At 42.6% G+C, this 20,828-nt stretch overlaps 2 protein-coding genes across 2 annotated transcripts; both read left to right on the forward strand.

Moving 5' to 3' along the window:
- Positions 1-1,111: 1,111 nt before the first annotated feature.
- Positions 1,112-3,229, forward strand: LOC135363598 (growth-regulated protein homolog gamma-like). Its single transcript, XM_064584588.1, has 4 exons — positions 1,112-1,377; positions 1,482-1,605; positions 1,728-1,811; positions 2,612-3,229. The coding sequence occupies exons 1-4, from the start codon at positions 1,278-1,280 to the stop codon at positions 2,619-2,621; spliced, it is 318 nt and encodes a 105-aa protein (XP_064440658.1). The 5' UTR covers positions 1,112-1,277; the 3' UTR covers positions 2,622-3,229.
- A 7,681-nt stretch (positions 3,230-10,910) lies between these two features.
- Positions 10,911-13,083, forward strand: LOC135363599 (growth-regulated protein homolog beta-like). The gene is made up of 4 exons (XM_064584589.1): positions 10,911-11,412; positions 11,517-11,640; positions 11,763-11,846; positions 12,337-13,083. The coding sequence occupies exons 1-4, from the start codon at positions 11,073-11,075 to the stop codon at positions 12,350-12,352; spliced, it is 564 nt and encodes a 187-aa protein (XP_064440659.1). The 5' UTR covers positions 10,911-11,072; the 3' UTR covers positions 12,353-13,083.
- The last annotated feature ends 7,745 nt before the right edge of the window (positions 13,084-20,828 follow it).

A 20,828-nucleotide genomic window follows, 5' to 3' on the forward strand; every position in this document is an offset into this window, starting at 1 on the left:
GCCTTTCTCCAGGCAAGTAGGATACCAGAATATCTCCCACATCAGTGAGGTCTGTGCTACCCTGGAGAATCTATTGGAACTATCCATTTTAATCCCCAAACAGATATCCAAAACTCATGCTGAAAAGTGAATTGCCCCAGTGAGAAGTCCTCAGCTACACAGACTGCAAAGCTCTATTGGCATTCTTAGAAAACTGAAATACTTGGCCGTTGTTTCCCAAGAGGATCAATTTCAGGAGGCAGATAAATTCAGATGACTGTGCAGTGGAATAGCCTAGTAATCTAGTATTTACATACTTGGAAACACATCTGTTTGCGACTCAGAGGAGTAAAGGTGGGAGTTCGCCAGGTCCTGGCTTTCTGCTGTCCGTGATCCCTTCTGTCAGTCCTAGAAAAGGTGGACCTCCCAATCCCAACACAGCCCTCACTGCTCCTGAATGACTGTCGTGAAAGGAAACACAGTCTCCTAGACAACCAACAGTGGGGCTCCAGGAATTACTAGAGCGTGGGAAGTCCCAGAAAAAACGAAGACAAGAAATATTGCAGGTTACCAACTGTATCCTAAAATAAACCCTGACTTAGCCTGAGGCGCCATCTGTCCCCTTACCCTCCCGCCATGCCCCACTGCGCAAAGTGTGGTGTGACGTATCTGAGCTGATAACACGCCAGAAATAAGACAAACGTTCTTACAAATAATCTGAGATGACAAGACAAACATTCTTACAAATAATCTGAGATGACTGACACTTTTAAACAGAGCGTTTATTCCGGAGATGAGTACAAGCTGCAAAACCCAACGTAAAGTGAAAGGATGTATATAGGTAAGAGAGGCTGCCATTCCCGCCTCAACTCTTCTAGTTGCAGCTGCTTAAGTGTCTTTGAGAATTAATTCTCTCCCCTAAAGGATCTAACTAACGGGCTGGACCAAACCTGGACGCCCACGGTGGGCAGCTGCAGCGTGACGGCCACTCACTCCCCCTTTGGGAATTTGGGCGGAAAGAGGACATCCCCGACTCGCAGGGACACGCGGGAGGCCGGGCGGGGGAGGAGGGGCGGGTCCCCCTTCACCGCGGGGGCGGGGCCGCGCTGTCCTTTCCGACCCCGAAGCGACGTGCGGTGCCGGGAATTCCCCCGGCCCCGGGGCTGCTCACTTCCCCGCGCCCACCGGGGATAAAAGCGGTTCTCCCGGCTCCGGGAGCCACAGACTCCGCTCCGCCAGCTCGCGCTCCAGCTCGCCCGCTCCAGGCCCCGCCGCCCCGACTCTCCGAGCTGAGCCCCATGGCCCGCGCCGCCACCGCCGCCGCACCCCGCGCTCTCCGGCTCCTCGGCGCCGCGCTGCTGCTCCTGCTGCTGGTCCCCGCCGGCCGCCGCGCCGCAGGTGCGACTCGGCGCCCCCAGCCCACGGGCGGGACGGGGGCGGGGGGGGGTGCTCTGGGCGCCCACCCTGGGGTCGTCCGCTAACCCGCTCTGTTCTCCCCGCAGGTGCGCCCGTGGTCGCCGAGCTGCGCTGCCAGTGCTTGCAGACCTTGCAGGGAATTCACCTCAAGAACATCCAGAACGTCAAGGTGACGCCCCGGGGACCCCACTGCGCCCAAACCGAAGTCATGTAAGTGACACCCCACACCGCTGCGGCTGCTCGCGTCCTTGTGGCCCCCACCGCCCCGATGCCCCCCGGCCCCCCGCCCAGCCCCACCTCCGGCCAACGCGGATTCTGCCTTCTCCCTGCAGAGCCACTCTCAAGAATGGGCAGGAGGTTTGTCTCAACCCCGAAGCCCCCATGGTCAAGAAAATCATCAACAAGATGCTAAACAAGTGAGTTGTGCTTTTTGTCCACACGTGGGACTAGAGTCATTGGTCACACATCCTGACAAATGCCTCCGGACATTTTTACCAAGGAAACCCAGGGTTTAGCTGAAGGACTGAAAATCATTATTATTTCACAATGAACTCTGCTAGTAAGATCCTTCATCTGTTCTGGTGCCAGAAGGCTATTTCCAGTGCCCTCCATCCCCATGCAAATGAGTGTGGGTAAATGTGTGTTCCTAAAAGATGAAGTAGATTTGGCCAATGATGCCAAAATGCCCCCTACCCATTAAGGAACAAACAGTATTTACCTCCATCCCTGATGGGCTTCAGCCTTGAGAAGTGGAACCCCTGGCTTTGGACAACATGGACCTCTGAAGCGTAGTTATGGAGAGCAAGGACTTTGAGACCTCCCTAAGCTCAAGTCTAGGAAAGTTTTCTAATGAAAGTTTTCTAATCACTTTGAGCCTCAGCAAAATGGGATAGATAATCATAGCTATTTCATGGGTTGTATGAGGTTTAAGTGAGGTCTTGCATGTAATATTTTAACCCAGTGTGACAGTGAGCGCTATGTTTTAGCTCTTTCAAGTCAATAATAGAGTTCATTCCACAGCCCCGCTCCACTCTTCCTCAAAAAAAGAGCCAGTTCCCTGCTGTGCAGGGCAGTGGGTACTGTGGGACCTCGTCTGGGCACAGGGCTGGGCCAGGGTCTGCATACAGAAATCCCTCCAGCCTCAGGGGCCAGTGTGAGAGAATAGCAGGGTTCCTTAGCGCATGTATCAGTAACTCTTTTCTCATCATATCGGCAGCACCAACTGACCTCGAGACAAGTAAGAAGCTCGCTGGTGGTGGTTCCTGAAAGACCCTACAGGAACTGAAAATGAAGAAGAGAACTGGCTTCTGGAGACTTCTAGAAAGGCCTTAAATGTGTTTGACTATTATGAGTTCTATTTATTTATGTTTGTATTTATTTATTTTTCAAAGCTCATATTTAATATTTTACATGTTAGTATTTAAAGATGTGAATGTGTTTAATCAAACTCAGTCCTGATTGTTATTTAATCTGAAGATGATGGGTTTTACATGTCTCATGAAACCAGTGTTTCCGGGAGTTTATCAAGTGCCCCGGGTACATTGATGGGTTGGGCGGTGGGGAGGAGGGAGTCAAAGCAGTTAAACAGTGTGTACAGATCTATTTTTGTACTTGTTTAAAAGAATATCGGTTGTTATTTATTGAAACTATTTCACATTATGTGGTCAACATTTTTATGTTGAAGCTTCCCTTGGACATTTTATGTCTTGCTTGTAGGGCATAATGCCTTGTTCAATCTTGGTTATGCAATGTTGCTCTGTCTTGGAACAGAGAAGTTAAAACTACTGTTATATTTTTATAAACAATAAGACAATAAATGTTTTGTAAAAAATAACACGCCTGGGTTTTGTTTTATTTTTCTCGATTTCTGCTTCCTACTAGGTGCCCAAGGTATTATACAGTTAGATTGTAGGTCACACCTAAATTTATGCCTGCTTCTAGTTTTTACTTTCCTTACCTTTCTCTTATTTAGGGGATATTTGACACACTACTCTCCCCAAGCACCTTGAGAATCCTAGTTTTACACAAAATATTGCTGCTTTTCACACTGATTCAATATTCAAAATTTGTTCTTTATAAACTTCTGGATTTTTATAAGTATTGTAACAAGAGCTCCTATTAAAGGCTTTGGGTGAGTGGATTTTCAAACAGTTATGCAATTGTTTCCATTTTGATGAGGCTGGGACCAAAAAGTGGAAAAGTGGATTCTTCCTAAGAACTTGAACAATTTGTGTTATTTAATAAGAATAGTGATCTACACTAATACTTACTAAAGAAAAAAAAAAGAGAAGAAGAAGAAGAATGATCTATGGAGATAAGTACATGCTGTAAAGTAAAATACATAACAAAAATAAATAGGATAGGTAGGAAGAGAAATGGATTTAGAATATAATACATGTCTTTAATTGGTGGAGAAAGTATTAAGTGAAGGAAAATTGTAATGTGGCAGGAATATAGATTGCAATTTTTAAGGTAACCACTAAAAGGGAAATGAAAATTTTGGATTTAAAAATCTGAAAAGGAGATAAAATGGAACAAAAGAAAATATCTGAATTACACAAAATAAATTAAGGAATAAAGAAGCAAAACAGCAGATGGGATAGAGGGAGAAGGGAAAAATCTTCCTTATGGAAGAATGACTAATAATACAAGTCTTTCTCCTTCTGAAGGTGAGTTTTAATTTCCCTCCCCACATGGGTCCAGGCTGGGTTTTGTGACTTTCTTCCAAAGAAGAGACTAAGAAAAGGGGAAAACATTATAGTGGAGAATCTGGCAGATCCCACCTTAACCAAGTGATGAAGGTTACTATGACCAGTTGTGCCATGTGAATATCAGGAACACCTCCCAACATGATATGGTAAGACGGGCACTTTGTCTCCATCATATTCTTCCCTAAAACCCATAAGCTCAGTATGATCATGAGAAAATCATCATAAAAATCCAAATTCAGAAACATTCTTCAAAAAACAAGTATTCTTCAGATCTGTTGAAGTCATGAAAATCAAAGCAATAATGAGATTCTGTCATAGATCAGAGGAGACAAAGGAGACAGGCTGACTAAATCTAACATGGGGTTTGAACTCATGACCCTGAGATCAAGACCTGAGCTGAGATCAAGAGTCAGACGCTTAACCAACTGACCCACCCAGATGCCCCAAAGATTAACTTTTTTTTTTAATAAAGATTGATGAATAAGACCCAAAAAACCTGTTTCTTAAAAGAGACACACTTTAAATATTGGGACCCAGGTAGCTTGAAATTAAAAGAACTGAAAGTGTTATATCATACTAAAACTAACTGAAAGAAACCTAGTGTGGAAATACTGATGCATTACTTGTTAATAAGCATTAATGTATTATTAATATAAATTTTTAATACATTGGTTAATAATTGATACATTAATTAAGGCTTAATATATTAGGACGTAAGGAAAGAAGTAAACTTAGAGATTAAAAAAAAGACTGAGTCAAAATAAAAAGGAGGTACTTCTACAAGAGACAATTCTAAAATTCCATGAACTTAATATTTATCAAGATATATTAAGAGAGAAACTAGAAGGAGCAATGCATGAAACCATAATCATAGTTAAAGATTCTAACAAGCCTCTTTCAGTACCTAATAGGCACAGCAGTAAAGAATCAGTAACAGTATAGTAGGGTAAAGGAACAGGATCCACCAACTTGACCAGAGTGTTGGTAATCCAGACATTTCACTCAACAACTGCATAGATCATACATATTTTTTCAACACACAGGGAACATTTTACGAAACAGACCATATGTAAGCCATAAAAAATGTATTAACACATTTCAAAATGTTGAAATGTTACAGAGGATATTCTCTGATCATCAAGTTTTTTACGATTTGTCATGTTCCTAGTTGACTATGTATCCACACAAATGTGTAATGTGTTTGCTGTGGTTTCTAGTTCATCTCCTAACTTCCCAAATTTCACTTCCATAATACAGGAAGCATCAAAACAGGGCCATCATGTTGTTTTCAGGCCTGTTACAGCCAAATGTAATAAACATTTCCTCATTTTCCGCATTTATTTCTTGACATATCCTTTTGTAACCTTGGCATTTCTGTATCTCTTTGATTTATAGTATATGTAATGTAATTTGATAACTCATTACTACTGCCACAAAATTTTTTTAAAAATTCTTAAGAAAATGGGGTGCCTGGGTGGCTCAGTCAATTGTGTCCAACTCTTGATTTCAGCTCAGGTCATGGTCTCAGGGTTGTGAGTTTGAGCTCCGCTGAGATTCTCTCCCTCTCCCTCTGCCCCTCCTCTCTTTCTCTCTCTTTAGAATAAATAAAAAAACTTAAGAAAATGGAAATACAAAGCTTATATTGAAATCTATTATTTTTAAAGCCTTGAATAAGTGCCCAAATCTAACATATTGGATGGTTCTCAGAGTTAATTGAAATGAACTCCAATAATTATAGATGGTTAAAATCATCAGGATGGCCTTACCATGGGGGCAGAAGGAAAGACTGACTATGTTCCAGAAGAAAGTATGCAGGTTAGTATTGAAGAAGAACTTCACATTTGGAGTTTCAGTTTTATCCACTACACATCTTTTGCAAAACTGACCACAGTCCCTTGTATCTTGCATGTGCCTAGTAAATGTCTTTTACTTCAATATCTATGACCTTTTCATTTTTTTGGCACATATCCTGAATCTTAGGTTATACCCCACCCACCCTAGGGTAGATAGCCAATAAAGGTCACAGTGTGGTCTGTGCAACAGGGCCATGGAAACACTTTGAGATGCCTACAGAGGCCTCCCAGTGAGATACCATCAATACTGGATGCTGACGGACAAACAGGGTCCTACCAGCACATGGCCCTCTAGTGTCAGATGCCTGCCACTTCCTTCTACCTCAGTGTCTCCTCAGTCTCTGCTCACAGAGTGAGTTCCAGCTTGCTGCTCTTAAGACTCACCATGCTCTATCCCATTGCTAGGCCTCTGTTCATTTGGCCCTCTCCTGAATGTTTTCTGCCCATCAGTGTTCTCTGTTTACCTAGAAAACTCCATCCTTAAAAGTCATGTGAATGGTCACCTCTTTCAGGAAAACTTCTCTCACAAGTTTCATAAACCCTCTCTGTAAGAGTTGAATTAGGTGCTCTTCCTCACTCCTAACACCTTGGGAATAGTTTGCTGTGGTAACTACAGGCTTTTCTAAAATCTTCTATTTGGGGGCGCCTGGGTGGCTCAGTCGTTAAGCATCTGCCTTCAGCTCAGGTCATGATCCCAGGGTCCTGAGATCGAGCCCCGCATCGGGCTCCCTGGTCTGCGGGGAAGCCTGCTTCTCCCTCTCCCACTCCTCCTGCTTGTGTTCCCTCTCTCGCTGTCTCTCTCTTTGTCAAATAAATAAATAAAATCTTTAAAAAATAAATAAATAAATAAAATAAAAATAAAATCTTCTATTTGTACATTCATTTCCCTTATTGCACTGAGAGTCAGAGGACAGCGGAGTCTTATTCCTCTCGATATCCCTGGCCAAACTTCATTCCCACCTTATACATGCTCAGTAAATGATCACTGACAATGTTGAAACAAAGGGAGAAAGAAAGGAATTCAATTCGAGTTGAACGGCCCTTTTGGTTGGAAAGGTAATTAACAGCAAGTGGAATCAGTAACAAAAACCCAACTCAAAATGGCTTCATGAGAAGGCGAATCATTTGACCTGTAAAAGTAAAAAACTGAGGGGCACCTGGGTGGCTCAGTCGTTAGGCGTCTGCCTTCGGCTCAGGTCATGATCCCAGGCTCCTGGGATCGAGCCCCGCATCGGGCTCCCTGCTCAGCGGGAAGCCTGCTTCTCCCTCTCCCACTCCCCCTGCTTGTGTTCCCTCTCTCGCTGTGTCTCTCTCTGTCAAATAAATAAATAAAATCTTTAAAAAAAAAAAGTAAAAGACTGACAAGCTGCAGTTCAAAAATTCTGTTTAGTAATTAGTCTCACTTCAGCTCAGGCTGCTTTTCTCTGTGCTCACTTTACAAAGCTCTCCTCAAACAATGACAAGCTTTCAAGTTTCTGTTCTAGTAGTTATAACCCCCCGCAGGAAGCAAAGGCTTGTTTTTCCAACCATTTCCTGACAAAAGAGACTCCAGGAAATTTTTCTGACTTGGCCAGGCTTAGGTCACTTGCCCACTCCTGTACCTATCAGAACTGGGCTGGGGGGTTAGACCCAGACTGGAAGGACTGACCAATACTACTTTGGGTCATCAGCCCAGTCCTGGAGCTTTGGAGCAGGGTCACCCTACCTGAACTACCCAGATTGGAAGGAAGAAAGGAAGATCCCCAAAAGAAAACCACGGTTCTGTAACCAGAAAAAGGAGGAAGCTCACGCCAGGTAGAAATGACCAATGTACTAGAAACTGGATCAGGTTTATGACATTAACACCGGACAAAATGCTCTGGATTGAGGAAGTGGGTGGATCGATGGATTTAATGTCACATTCAGACATCTCCATTCTTCTCCCCTCAGAACCAGAGTCATTCTACCTGAAGCAGGCATTGCAACAAAATAGGGGTGGCAGTTGTGACGTCACAATTTCCCAAGACCAGAGTGGGAACAACAGAGCCCATTCCTGTGGCTCCATCATCTCTGGAAGGCAGCACCAAGCCTGGATTGTAAAGGCAGATTAGATGGTGTCGATCCAATCTGCAAGATGCAGGAAATATGGTAGCTCAAATTGGGACTTAGTCACCGATGTTTTTATTTTAGGGATGCTCTATTCTTTTAAGATTGGTGATTGCATTCGTTTAAAGTTTGGGCATAGAAATCTGTCATTCAGCTCATAAAATGAGTAATTAAGTGGGGAAGATGCTTGGAAAAACAAAGAATTGGATTTTTTTTTTATTATTTATGCGAATACTTTGGTTTGGATCTGGAAAGCATTAGAACAATATTTTTCTGTTTTTTTTTTTTTAACTTATAAAGAGAGTAACGTTCTGGGTAGAGTCTTCTTAATGCTGAAAGCAAAATAGTTCCATTATTAAAATATGATAAAGTACCCAAACTGGGTCAAGCAGAAAACTGTGATCTTTATTTCAGCAAATAAGAGCTAAAATGCCCAGTTCCCTTCTGGGAAACTCTGAGTAGAGTGTTCATCCCACTGACCTGATTTTGGAAGTGTAAGTCCATTGATATGGAGAATCAGAGAAATAGATAAATGTAGGTTTTATTGAATTTAAGTATATCTTATTCATTAGACAAAAGAAACTTCTTGCTGTTAGTGAAATAAGACACTGGAGACTTTTCAGCAGTTTGCTATTTTTAAGCTTTAAGAAAGGTGAAGTTTAACTATTTAGCCATGAGAATAGCAAAATACTTAAACCAACTAAAACAAAACAAACCTGCTCTCCTGAAACTATCTATTACTTGTCTTAGGAAAAAAAATTTTTTTTAACTTGCGGTGGCTAAAGCAACACTGGCTAGAGCTCAAATTGTGAATTTTATTAGCTTTGAGGCCTTGGCAAATTACCTAAATTCCCTGCCCCTTTGTTTCCTTGTGAAGCAAAGCTGTGGAGACAAAGTTGAGAAGATTAAGTGGGTTTTATATATACAAAAGGTTTAGAACAATGACTATTAAAGTGCTATATTATAATACTTTATGTTTACTAAGCAATCATTTAAGCACATAAACACATGTAAATAACTAGGGATGTTGAAAAATAATGGGAAGATCTGCTATAGATTGTTTCTTGGATAAAAGTCAAAAAGTCTTCATAATCTCTTCATGTTTTCTGTCCTTCATAACTTTTCTATAATAAGCAGATACACAATGAAAATCAGAAAAATAAGACCATATTTTTAACGTTTAAAGAACAGCTATTATAATTCTGAGCTACTGATTATCTCAGAAAAAAACTCCACAGTATTTTTAATTGAGAATCCCAGAAAAATAAGGATAACAACAGTAGTATCTACACAAATTCTCAATTATTGCTAAGTTACTAATATTTTATAAACTCTAGGTCATCTTTCATTTCCTACTTCTTTTAAAAAATTTTAGATTTCTTGGGTTTTTTTGCAGGATTGTACTGATGATTACTGAAAAAAGTGTAAAGACAAATCTTTATTTATAATTTAGTCATTCATAATCTTTTCTAATAAGATGGATCATCTTTAGTTTTAGTCTCATTTTGTAGTTGAAATTCCTGAAATTAGAATTATAAAATTACTGAACAATTAAACTAGCCAACAAAAAATTCATTCTGAGTTTTCGCTTAAGAAAAAAAAAAATAGCACAAAATTTTATATTGGTTGAAGGAGGTGTTTTCTTTTTTAAATTTTTTTCCCCAGGTGAGTTTCAGTTTGGCAATGTGGAAAAAGCAATTTCTATTTTATTTAAAAATGATTTAGAGCATATTGTATGTACTGGTGTTTTATAAATGTTAACACATTTATTCATCATCCCAACCTGTTGAGGTAGATAATACCTTTAATCTCCATTTGACAGGTGAGAAACTAAGGCAAAGACGGGTTAAATGTCTGATACCTGTCATGGCGAGAACCGAAATTCCTACCCTGTCTGTGTGGAGCAGAGTGATGCTCTGTGCCTCTGTGCATCTCTACAGCAACTCCTCCCTGCCCCCCCCCTTTCTTCTACACACCGATTTTCTGGGTAACTCCCACTCTACTCACAGACCTTCATCCAGAATCACACGCAAGTCATCTGAAACCTACACGTAATCCAAAACAAAACAAAACAAAACAAAAACAAAACACAAGACACAAAACAAAAAAACAACATTAAAACTAAGGGTGAAAAATGAGCTCCTGAATGACAAAGGCTAGCGTTAACAGCTTGACATGTCTTATATAGATATCAGTAAAAAACAAAATATGACTGCAGTTATTTCTCTAGAGAAGATATCAGGATCACTGGAGACAGGAAAGTCCACATAACATGGAAATGAAATGAGATTTGTGAACATAAAACAAGGAAGTGCGATTGGATTCGTGATCTAGCACTTAAATGTTCCACAGGAACACCTCTTTTTTGCTGTTTCGGCAAGCAAAGGGTGCTACTCACACTAGGCATCAGCTCCTGGTTCCTCTGACCCTTTTGTGTTTGGACAAAACTAGAAACTGTGGACCCCGTGAGCCCAACGCAGCTTTTCCTCCCCACAACAGCTCTGACGTGACCACCCGCGCCTTACTTCACGTATTAATCCACGCCCTCTAGACCAAAAAGGTGATATTCATGGATTTACTCCGGCTCTGGAAGTTCCAAAATTGCATAGAGGAAGGAAGGTATGTAGGGTTAAGACACTTTATCTTAAATTAAACACTGAATTAAACGCTTGACACTGTTCGTGCCCTCACCCCTCCAGGATATGACACAAAGTATGATTTATTTGTGATTGTAAAATACCAGGAACAAGGAGAACATTCTTATGTCTAGTGTGAGATGACAAAGCTATTTTAACACAGAGTCTACTTAATGCAGGCATACGCAAAAATCATCAAACCAGAAGACATCTATGCGTTAAGTAACAAAGAGAAAAGCATGTCACCTCCTCCGCCCTGGCCTTATTCCCCCAATCCGGATAACTAACGTTCAAGGATCCTGTCTCCAGTAAGTGGCACATACCCAAGCAAGGCCCCTCGCGCCTCCTATGGGGACTCCGCAGGAAGGAGAAGGTCCCCGACTCGCAGGGACATGCGGGTGGCCGGGCGGGTCCCCCTTCACCGCGGGGGCGGGGCCGCGCTGTCCTTTCCGACCCCGAAGCGACGTGCGGTGCCGGGAATTCCCCCGGCCCCGGGGCTGCTCACTTCCCCGCGCCCACCGGGGATAAAAGCGGTTCTCCCGGCTCCGGGAGCCACAGACTCCGCTCCGCCAGCTCGCGCTCCAGCTCGCCCGCTCCAGGCCCCGCCGCCCCGACTCTCCGAGCTGAGCCCCATGGCCCGCGCCGCCACCGCCGCCGCACCCCGCGCTCTCCGGCTCCTCGGCGCCGCGCTGCTGCTCCTGCTGCTGGTCCCCGCCGGCCGCCGCGCCGCAGGTGCGACTCGGCGCCCCCAGCCCACGGGCGGGACGGGGGCGGGGGGGGGTGCTCTGGGCGCCCACCCTGGGGTCGTCCGCTAACCCGCTCTGTTCTCCCCGCAGGTGCGCCCGTGGTCGCCGAGCTGCGCTGCCAGTGCTTGCAGACCTTGCAGGGAATTCACCTCAAGAACATCCAGAACGTCAAGGTGACGCCCCGGGGACCCCACTGCGCCCAAACCGAAGTCATGTAAGTGACACCCCACACCGCTGCGGCTGCTCGCGTCCTTGTGGCCCCCACCGCCCCGATGCCCCCCGGCCCCCCGCCCAGCCCCACCTCCGGCCAACGCGGATTCTGCCTTCTCCCTGCAGAGCCACTCTCAAGAATGGGCAGGAGGTTTGTCTCAACCCCGAAGCCCCCATGGTCAAGAAAATCATCAACAAGATGCTAAACAAGTGAGTTGTGCTTTTTGTCCACACGTGGGACTAGAGTCATTGGTCACACATCCTGACAAATGCCTCCGGACATTTTTACCAAGGAAACCCAGGGTTTAGCTGAAGGACTGAAAATCAGGGACTTTGCCGTGAATCCCTGCCCTAAGTGTAATCTAGGCTCCACATTTTATTATTCCTGTAACCCCAGGGAAAGTACTGAATCTCTTTAAGTCTCAATAGTATAGAAAAATAGAAGTAGCTACTTCAAGGTGTTTGCCATGAGGTTTAAGTGAAGTCCCGAATGTAACTTTTTAGTCTACTGTGACATTACATTCTGGCTCTTTGAAGCTAATAGTACAGTTGGGATCACAGGTCCCTTATTCCTAATTAGCATCCAGGAGGCTGGCATTTTCTGCCTCATCGGGCAGTGATGTAGGTAGTGACCACATGGCACGGGGCTATGCCATCAGTTTATGGAATCCTATTAATAGCAACCATTTTCTCCTCACAGGGGCAGCACGAACTGAGCTAGAGAGAAGGCAGAAGCCTGTGACTTACTGTTGCAGCCTTAGTGAAGTGGGAGCAGAAGAAGAGAAACAAAAACCTCCTGAAACCCCCTGGACTGTGTTTAATGTATTTGACTCTTGCCTAGGAGTATTCTTCTATTTTTTTTAACTTATTTATTTATTTATTTATTTTCTCAAAGCTAGCACATTAATGTCCTAGCTAATATTTAAAGATATGAATTTGGTAATTTGCTGTACTATATTATCTTAAAAGGTCATTTTTATGTTCCATCAAAGTTGGTTCAGTTCTATTATTTAATTTGTAGATGATGAGTCTTAAATATTCTTCATTCATTAAATTATTATTTCTTGGGGGGATGGTGGGGGAAACCATGCCATATCATTCACCATGATGAAGGCTGGCGATAAATAGTGGGGGATCCAAGCAAATACATCCCTGTTAAGGTCGTGGGATGTATGTGCACCTCTGTTTTTGTACTGTTGAGAAGAATGCTGGTTGTTATTTATTGAGAGAGTTCCACAGTATGTGGTCAACATTTCTGATGTTGAAGCTTTAGAAAAACTCCAGTGTTTTAAATATCCCTTGGACATTTTATGTCTTCCTTGTAAGGCATAATGCCTTGTTTAGTGTTAATTATGTGGTGTTTCTCTATGTCTTGGAATAGAGAAGTTTAAATATTTATCGATGTATTTTTACAAATAGCATGAAAATAAAGCTATTTACAAAAGTTCCTTGCTTAGTTTGTGTGTGTGTGTGCTTCCTTCTTGATCTGTTGTTCCTCTTGGATACCCAAGCACTGTAAGTTTCTAAGGGACTAGAGGTCACATCCACTTAGAGACTGTGGCTAGCGGCCATTCCTTAGTTCCACTCCTGTTCACGAAGGCATATCTGATGCTCCTCCAAGTCCTTACAGCCCCCCACCCTGAGAATCTCTGTTTCACATAAAATACTCATTTTGTTTCAGTATAACCAACTATTATTCAATTGGAGCTCTTTAAAATTTTGCAAATGTTTATACATATTTTTAAAAGAGCTCTCATTTAAATTATCTTATGAAATGGTTTTTCAATTATACATTCTTTTCCCTCTCAATAAATCTGGGAGCTAAACTGTAAATTGCGTTCTTCCTTAGAACTCAAACAATTTGTGTAACGAGGGAAAAAAGCAGAAAAAGTGAGTTGGCTGAGTGTTTCATCTGCCTAAAGGTCTAAATGAGAAGGTCTTTATTTTCTAATCTCCATGGAGCAATAACAGTCACCAAGTGTAATGTTGTTTCAATGCTTCACAAGTATGGTGATGGTTCAAATGTTTCTAAACCTGCAAATTTGAATTTAAATGGCCCCGGGACAGTGGGAATACATCCAGCTTCCACAATAGAAACAAAGGCTCTCATCTGATGATGGAAAGATCTGAGCCACCTGAAGAGAATGTATTCTTTAAAAAAAAAAAAAAAATTATTGTTATGTTAATTACCATACATTACATCATTAGTTTTGATGTAGTGTTCCATGATCCATTGTTTGTGCATAACACCCAGTGCTCCATGCAGAACGTGCCCTCTTTAATACCCATCACCAGGCTAACCCATCCTCCCACCCCCCTCCCCTCTAGAACCCTCAGTTTGTTTTTCAGATCTGAAAGGCAGGAGAGTTTGGGCACCTGTGGGGAAAGCCAGGTAGGATGTGTGCCTGTCTCCGATTCAGGACCCATTCCTGGGCACGTTTATAGCCTTCAGCAGGAGGAAGAGGGAGGCACATGCCCACATTTGTCTTAAGTTGCTGGGTAACTGCAGACAAGAAACAGCTACTCGGAGCCTCTACGTCCTCCCCTGAAAATTAAGTATACTAGTCTCTTCATAACTCTAATGGTACTTGCTCAGAATGAAGGAGATAAGACGGAACAGCACTCTTTAAATTGTATTGAGGTGAACACATGCAAACCATTCTGGAAGATCCAGAAATGCCAGCACTGAGTCCTTCCTTAACCCCAAGTCAAGGGCAATATATTTTAGGCTACGGGAAATAAAACTTCTTTGGGTTTCTCAGTGTTCTTGTGGAAGTCCTCGCCTCTTCACATACCATGAGTATTAAATCTGTCATTTGTCTAGTTAATTGCTCTGATCCTAAGAGATGATAGAATTTTTCTAATCTCCTGAAAGGGGACCCAATGCTTACATCCGGGCACAGGTGTCAGGTTAAGCCTCAGGGTGGTGGGGAGACTGGAATGCTAGCTCTCCAGGTATTCACATGGCAAAATAGATAAAGCCACAGAATTTAAGAGACACCCATACGTCCTACCAGTGGAGACCAGGGGTAATTTGGCTCTTGGAAAGATTTACTTATATAACACGGGGTTAGAGTTGGGATTTAGTGTTAGCAAATTACCAAGGAGACTCTTTCAGGAGGGCAATGGATCAAAGTCCTCCTTCCCCTTTATAAGCAGAGACCATTGTGTTTCCCGCAGCCCCCCTTTTTGGAGTGGGACAGCTGATCTGCTTTTCATCACATTACCCCAGGGGTAAGGCCTGAGGCAAGCAGGAAGTGACACTCACTGGGAGGTCATTAATAAGAAGTCTGTCTGATGCAGAACATCTCCGTGTGCATTCAGGATAAAATTTTATTTTACTTTTTTTTTTAAGATTTTATTTATTTGTTTGTTAGAGAGAGAGAGAGGCAGCACAAGCAGCGGGGTGGGGGTGGGGGGCAGGCAGAGAGAAAAGCAGGCTTCCCGCTGAGCAAGGAACCTGATGTGGGGCTCCATCCCAGGACCCTGGGATCATGACCTGAGCCGAAGGCAGATACCTAACCAACTGAGCCACCCAGGCACCCCCAGGATAAAATTTTAAAATACGAATATGAAAAGCTCCACATAGACCTTGTTAACCTGGTGACTGAAAAGAAAGATGCAGAAGCTTCAGCTGGTTCATACGTTGATTGAGAGCACAGGTTGTGAAGAATGAGACAGGTCTGACAGTGGCTTTCCAGTCCTAACACTTTCTGTGTGGCTCGAGGTCAAATCTTGATTCATCGAAACCTCATTGCTCCTTTCATAAAAGGGGAACAAGAAGAGAATCTCCTCTATGTAGCTGTTACTAGAATGGAGCATTATAATTTGAGTAAATTGCTAAGCCGTGCCGAAGAGCTGCTGGTGGCCCCTGAATTTCTGGAGAAGAGGGGGAGCAATCTGACCGAAGGGGGGAAGCAGCGCACCAGTGTTCTGTTGCTGTTGCAGCAAATTATCACAACTTTAGTAGCTTAAGGCAACACAAACTTATTCTCTTACAGTTCTGGAGGTCAGAAGACAGAAGTTAATTCTACTGGACTAAAGTCAAGGTGGCCTCAGGGCTGGTTCCTTCTGAAAACCCCAGGAGAGACTCCATGGCCTTGATCTTTCCAACTTCCAGAGGCCATCAACCTTTCACAGCTCGTGGCCATCTTCCCGCAACTTCCTGGCAATCGGCATAGTCTTCTCAATCTCTTTCTTCCTGTCCTTCTGCTCTGTCACCTCCCCTTCTGTCTGATTCTGACTTCTCCTGCATCCCTTTTATAAGAATCTTTGTGATTATATCAGACCCACCCAGGAAAATCCAGAATAATCTTCACATTGCAAGATCCTGAATGTAGTCATATCAACAAAGTTTATTTTACAATGAAGGTAAAAGTATTGTGTTACAATACAAATTGCATAGGTTCTGGGGATGAGGATGTGGACATTGTTGGGGAACCATTATGCAGCCTTCCGCAAGAGACCTGAATTTCAGTGTTCAAAGCACTTTTTATTAGGCTAACAAAACACACTTATTGCAGAAGGGGAGTTCGAGATTGTGGGAGGAACCAAAATGGTACCAACACTAACTAATGGTCAATAAATGCAACTACTGTTAATGTTCCTAAGTTAAACCAAAGGAGATTTAAGTCTTTTTCTCCAGACTGCTACTACTGGAAAGCTTCAAAGTGAACCCAAATATATTTGTCACACAACTGGAGGGAAGACATGAATGACCAGAAGAGCAAGAGGAGGGTCTGGCTCTGCATTAACCATTGGTCCTCTGGCTTGCTCTTGTGAGACTGTATACAATTTCTGAACAGGAGCAACTCTGCTTCGAAGCTCCATTTTCCTTTCCAGTGAACTTTTGAACTGGACAAAAGTAACTTTTAAACTGGGCCAGTCAAGGTGATTGTTTTGCAAGCAGTTGCTGGTAAAACCAGCAGGACAGTTGGCGGCCAGGCCATAAAACTGCCAGTCCGACTTTCTGAGAGCAGTTAATTAGTGCATACCAAGAGTGGTCTCATCAGACAACACCGATATATTTGATCAACGTGTAAACACAGATGGCTCAATCTGTTAGTACCAGTCAAGACTTTTTTCCTCCTCCTCCCTAATTCGAGTCATGTGACTGCCCCTCCCCCCACCTTCTTCCTCTCATAAAATCTCTGCTCTCTCAGCTCAGGTGCGACACTTTCCTGGTTACACTGGAATCTGTGCTCCCTCCGGAACTGCAATTCCGAAACTCTAAGAAAAAAGGCCTTTGTTTTTCAGTTTCGCCTCCTTTTCTCTGTTGACACTCTCATAGCTATGCTTTCCTGGAGCGAACTGAAAAGGCGAGAGAGGGTATCACATTAAATTGTCCACATGAAGTTGAGATTTGGAGTACAAGACAGCCTTCCATTGGGAGCATCAAGATAGGAAGTAGAGGACAGAGTATTGGAGGGGATGGTCACAGGTTGATGAGGGCAGGAAAGATGTTCTTTCTTCAGATCAGTCTTAGAACACTGAGACGCAGTGTGACCGTTGACTTTGGGAAGCCATCAGGAAACAGTAAGGGCAGCAGTGCCTGAGGTTTCCTGGGCAAAGAAGCCAGGGCAGAAGAAGAGGAATGATGAATGATCCCACTCTGTGAACATGATTCCTTATTTGAGAGTTCTTCTGAGATATCGCTAGAGAATTCCAGAAACTGACGGGCTGTGAGCCATCCGAGAGATGGAGGTCCAGAAATGCCAATGTGGGGTAATGGTTTCTCTGCTAGAACAGAAAAATTATAAGATAAGAGTCCTGCTTTATCTAAAGGTTTCCATAAAGCAGAGCCTGAGGCAGAAGTCTTCGTGGTAGTGCTTTATTAAGTTGGCCAGCCCACATCCGGGACCTCCTCTTCCCCTGTGTGCATGGTGTTCCTGGGGAAACATTTCATCCTCTGCCTTCAGAGTGATAGCAACAGGTGACTAGGGTTGTACCTTTTACTTTCAGCAGTCCTCTGAAAAGAAAATGCGGCTGAAACTGGGCAGTTGTGAACAGATCAAACAGACCCGGACCCGTAGCAGCCAATTAGAATTCAGAGAAGTTTGCTCTTTGGACCACAAAACACCCAAGGGCACACACCACCTTTCTCAGTGCCGTCAGAGAGATCTAAGTATGAAACAAGGAATGGTAAAACACGAGAATTTGATTATCTTAGAATATTAAGAGTCCAGAATTCATTGCAAATGTACTATCAATCTGGCATTGGGTCAAAGTTCTCAAATTAGAGACCCATATTTGAAAGGAAAGTTCCCTGAAAATCTAACCACAATGACTTTGACAAATTCCATAATAACTAGGTGTTTTTTTTCAATTTTTATTTATTCATTTGTCAGAGAGAGGGAGAGAGCGCATAAGCAGGGGGAAGCAGCAGAGGGAGAGGGAGAAGCAGGCTCCCCACTGAACAAGGAGCCCTATGCGATGCAGGACTCAATCCCAGGACCCTGGGATCACCACCTGAGCTGAAGGCAGACTCTTAACCAACTGAGCCACCCAGGCATTCCCCATAATAACTAGTTTTAATTCCATTAAATCCTAAACTGTAATTACATGTTAGAAACTACTCCTTTATTTTGATTCCTCAAAGATTTTTTTATCTTATATTTGTGTACGTATTTTCTTACCATCATGGTGACTACAAACGCTAGTAACCCACAATATAATCACCACTACTTTGACATAGAGAATTGAGACTCAAGATTATATTCGAATAGTGTTTCTGATTCATCCGAGGTGGCTTTTCATTTGGTATAAAGTCCAAGAAGCCAGCAATCAGCTGAAAGTTATAAACTCATTCTATCTTATTGTATGTGGAGACTTTTCCGTCATAAGCCATCCCTGTCACAGAGCTGTGCCTCTTGGAGCATGATTCTGTCTACAGTATTTATCAGCTTTTTTCCTGTATGCTGAGTTTTTATCCATCTTTATAGACACAATTCAATGACACCTCCCCTTGATTATTTAGGGTATGCATATAGTGGTACTGTATCAGTAACTGTATAATTCAGTTAAAGCATTTGATTTATTGATGCAGAAAATAATGTGCTAAATATGACATAACTAAGCCATTTAACAAAACAATGAATAGAATTTGAGCTCATAAAGCCACTGTCAGTAATTCAATTTTGAGAACTTTGAGGCTTAACATACTGCTTTTCACAGGACAAGAATTATTAATTTATCAACTGACGGGAGATTCCATTAAGACCTTAAATATGATTGGGCAAGTAGACATAAAAGGCAAAGATACATGAAAGCATATTCATTTCCTGCTTTGTGCAAATGTGGTTTTTAAAAAGATGCACAGACTTCCTCATGACAATATTCTCTAAATCATCATTAGGTGAAAATGGCATTGGATCTGCTAAAAAACAAAATTCAACTGAATAAATTTGAAGATCTAATTGGCTTCATTAAATGATTATTGAATCAAGCAGCATTCCATGTAGCAAGTAGAGGGGAGCTCCGCTGAGCAAGACAACAAAAAAGGTTCTTCTTTTAAAAAAATATTTTATTATTTATTTATTTATTTATCTATCTATCTTAGAGAAAGGAAAAGGAAGAGAGCACTCCATCTCACAACCCTGAGATCATGACCTGAGCCGAAATGAAGAGTCCGAAGCTCAACTGACTGAGCCTTCCAGGTGCCCCCAACAGAAAAGGTTCTTAAAGGTAGAGAGAGAGCATTACAAAAAAGAAGGAAGGGTTATCAAACTCAACACCCAAAGAACAAATAATCCAATCAAGAAATGGGCAGAAGACATGAACAGACATTTTTCCAAAGAAGACATCCAAATGGCCAACAGACACATGAAAAAGCGCTCAACATCGCTCGGCATCAGGGAAATCCAAATCAAAACCTCAATGAGATACCACCTCACACCAGTCAGAATGGCTAAAATTAGCAAGTCAGAAAATGACAAATGTTGGCAAGGATGCAGAGAAAGGGGAATCCTCCTACACTGTTGGTGGGAATGCAAGCTGGTGCAGCCACTCTGGAAAACAGTATGGAGGTTCCTCAAAAAGTTGAAAATAGAACTACCATATGATCCAGCAATTGCACTACTGTGTATTTACCCCAAAGATACAAATGTAGGGATCCGAAGGGGTACGTGCACCCCGATGTTTATAGCAGCAATGTCCACAATAGCTAACCTGTGGAAAGAGCCAAGATGTCCATCAACAGATGAATGGATAAAGAAGATGTGGTATATATATATATACAATGGAATATTATGCAGCCATCAAAAAAAACCCACAAAATCTTGCCATTTCCAATGACGTGGATGGAACTAGAGGGTATTATGCTAAGCGAAATAAGTCAAAGACATGTATCATATGATCTCACTGATATGAGGAATTCTTAATCTCAGGAAACAAATTGAGGGTTGCTGGAGTGGTGGGGGGTGGAAGGGATGGGGTGGCTGGGTGATAGACATTGGGGAGGGTATGTGCTATGGTGAGTGCTGTGAATTGTGTAAGACAGATGAATCACAGACCTGTACCTCTGAAACAAATAATACATTATATTAAAAAAAAAAAAAAAAGAAGATAGTAGGAAGGGAAAAATGAAGGGGGGGAAATCAGAGGGAGAGAGGAACCATGAGAGACTGTGGACTCTGAGAAACAAACTGAGGGTTCAAGAGGGGAGGCGGCTGGAGGGATGGGTTAGCCTGGTGATGGGTATTAAAGAGGGCACGTATTGAAAGGAGCACTGGGTGTTATACGCAAACAATGAATCATAGAACACTACATCAAAAAAAAATAAGTAAATTTAAAAAAAAAAAAAAGGGAGGGAGGGAGGAAGGAAGAAAGGAAGGAAGGAAGGGAAGGAGGGAGGGAGGGAGGGAGGAAGGACTATATTAGCAAGCAATGCATTGTTTAGACAAAGAGTCCTGGAAGGCATCTATCAGTAAATTTCCTAGTATTGACCAGGAGATTCCATTTTGAGTGGTTAAAGGTTACATTCCTCTGGGAATGCAGTTGAAACTGCATTTAGATAAGGTAGTAAGTCTTGGTTTACTGATTTGGAGTTTTAATCCAAGCGAGGTCATGTGGGGTTTTTTTGGTTTGTTTTTTAACAGATCTTTCAAGGTTGCATAGTTCCATTCCCAAAAAATAATAAAGCAAAAAGTTTATATCTCTGTTAACAAATCTATTACACTCTGTACTCTCCAACCC

The sequence above is a fragment of the Mirounga angustirostris genome, unplaced genomic scaffold (assembly GCF_029215605.1).
Source record: "Mirounga angustirostris isolate CCGP_5_RB_7025 unplaced genomic scaffold, mMirAng1.0.hap1 SCAF_2, whole genome shotgun sequence".
NCBI classification, from domain to species: Eukaryota; Metazoa; Chordata; class Mammalia; order Carnivora; family Phocidae; genus Mirounga; species Mirounga angustirostris.

Bases quoted from the DNA above. Each gene is read 5' to 3' on its own strand.
- LOC135363598 (XM_064584588.1), top strand. From the start codon at position 1,278: ATGGCCCGCGCCGCCACCGCCGCCGCACCCCGCGCTCTCCGGCTCCTC. The intron at 1,378-1,481 runs GTGCGACTCGGC...TTCTCCCCGCAG, and splicing joins CGCCGGCCGCCGCGCCGCAG to GTGCGCCCGTGGTCGCCGAG. The intron at 1,606-1,727 runs GTAAGTGACACC...TTCTCCCTGCAG, and splicing joins TGCGCCCAAACCGAAGTCAT to AGCCACTCTCAAGAATGGGC.
- LOC135363599 (XM_064584589.1), top strand. From the start codon at position 11,073: ATGCGGGTGGCCGGGCGGGTCCCCCTTCACCGCGGGGGCGGGGCCGCG. The intron at 11,413-11,516 runs GTGCGACTCGGC...TTCTCCCCGCAG, and splicing joins CGCCGGCCGCCGCGCCGCAG to GTGCGCCCGTGGTCGCCGAG. The intron at 11,641-11,762 runs GTAAGTGACACC...TTCTCCCTGCAG, and splicing joins TGCGCCCAAACCGAAGTCAT to AGCCACTCTCAAGAATGGGC.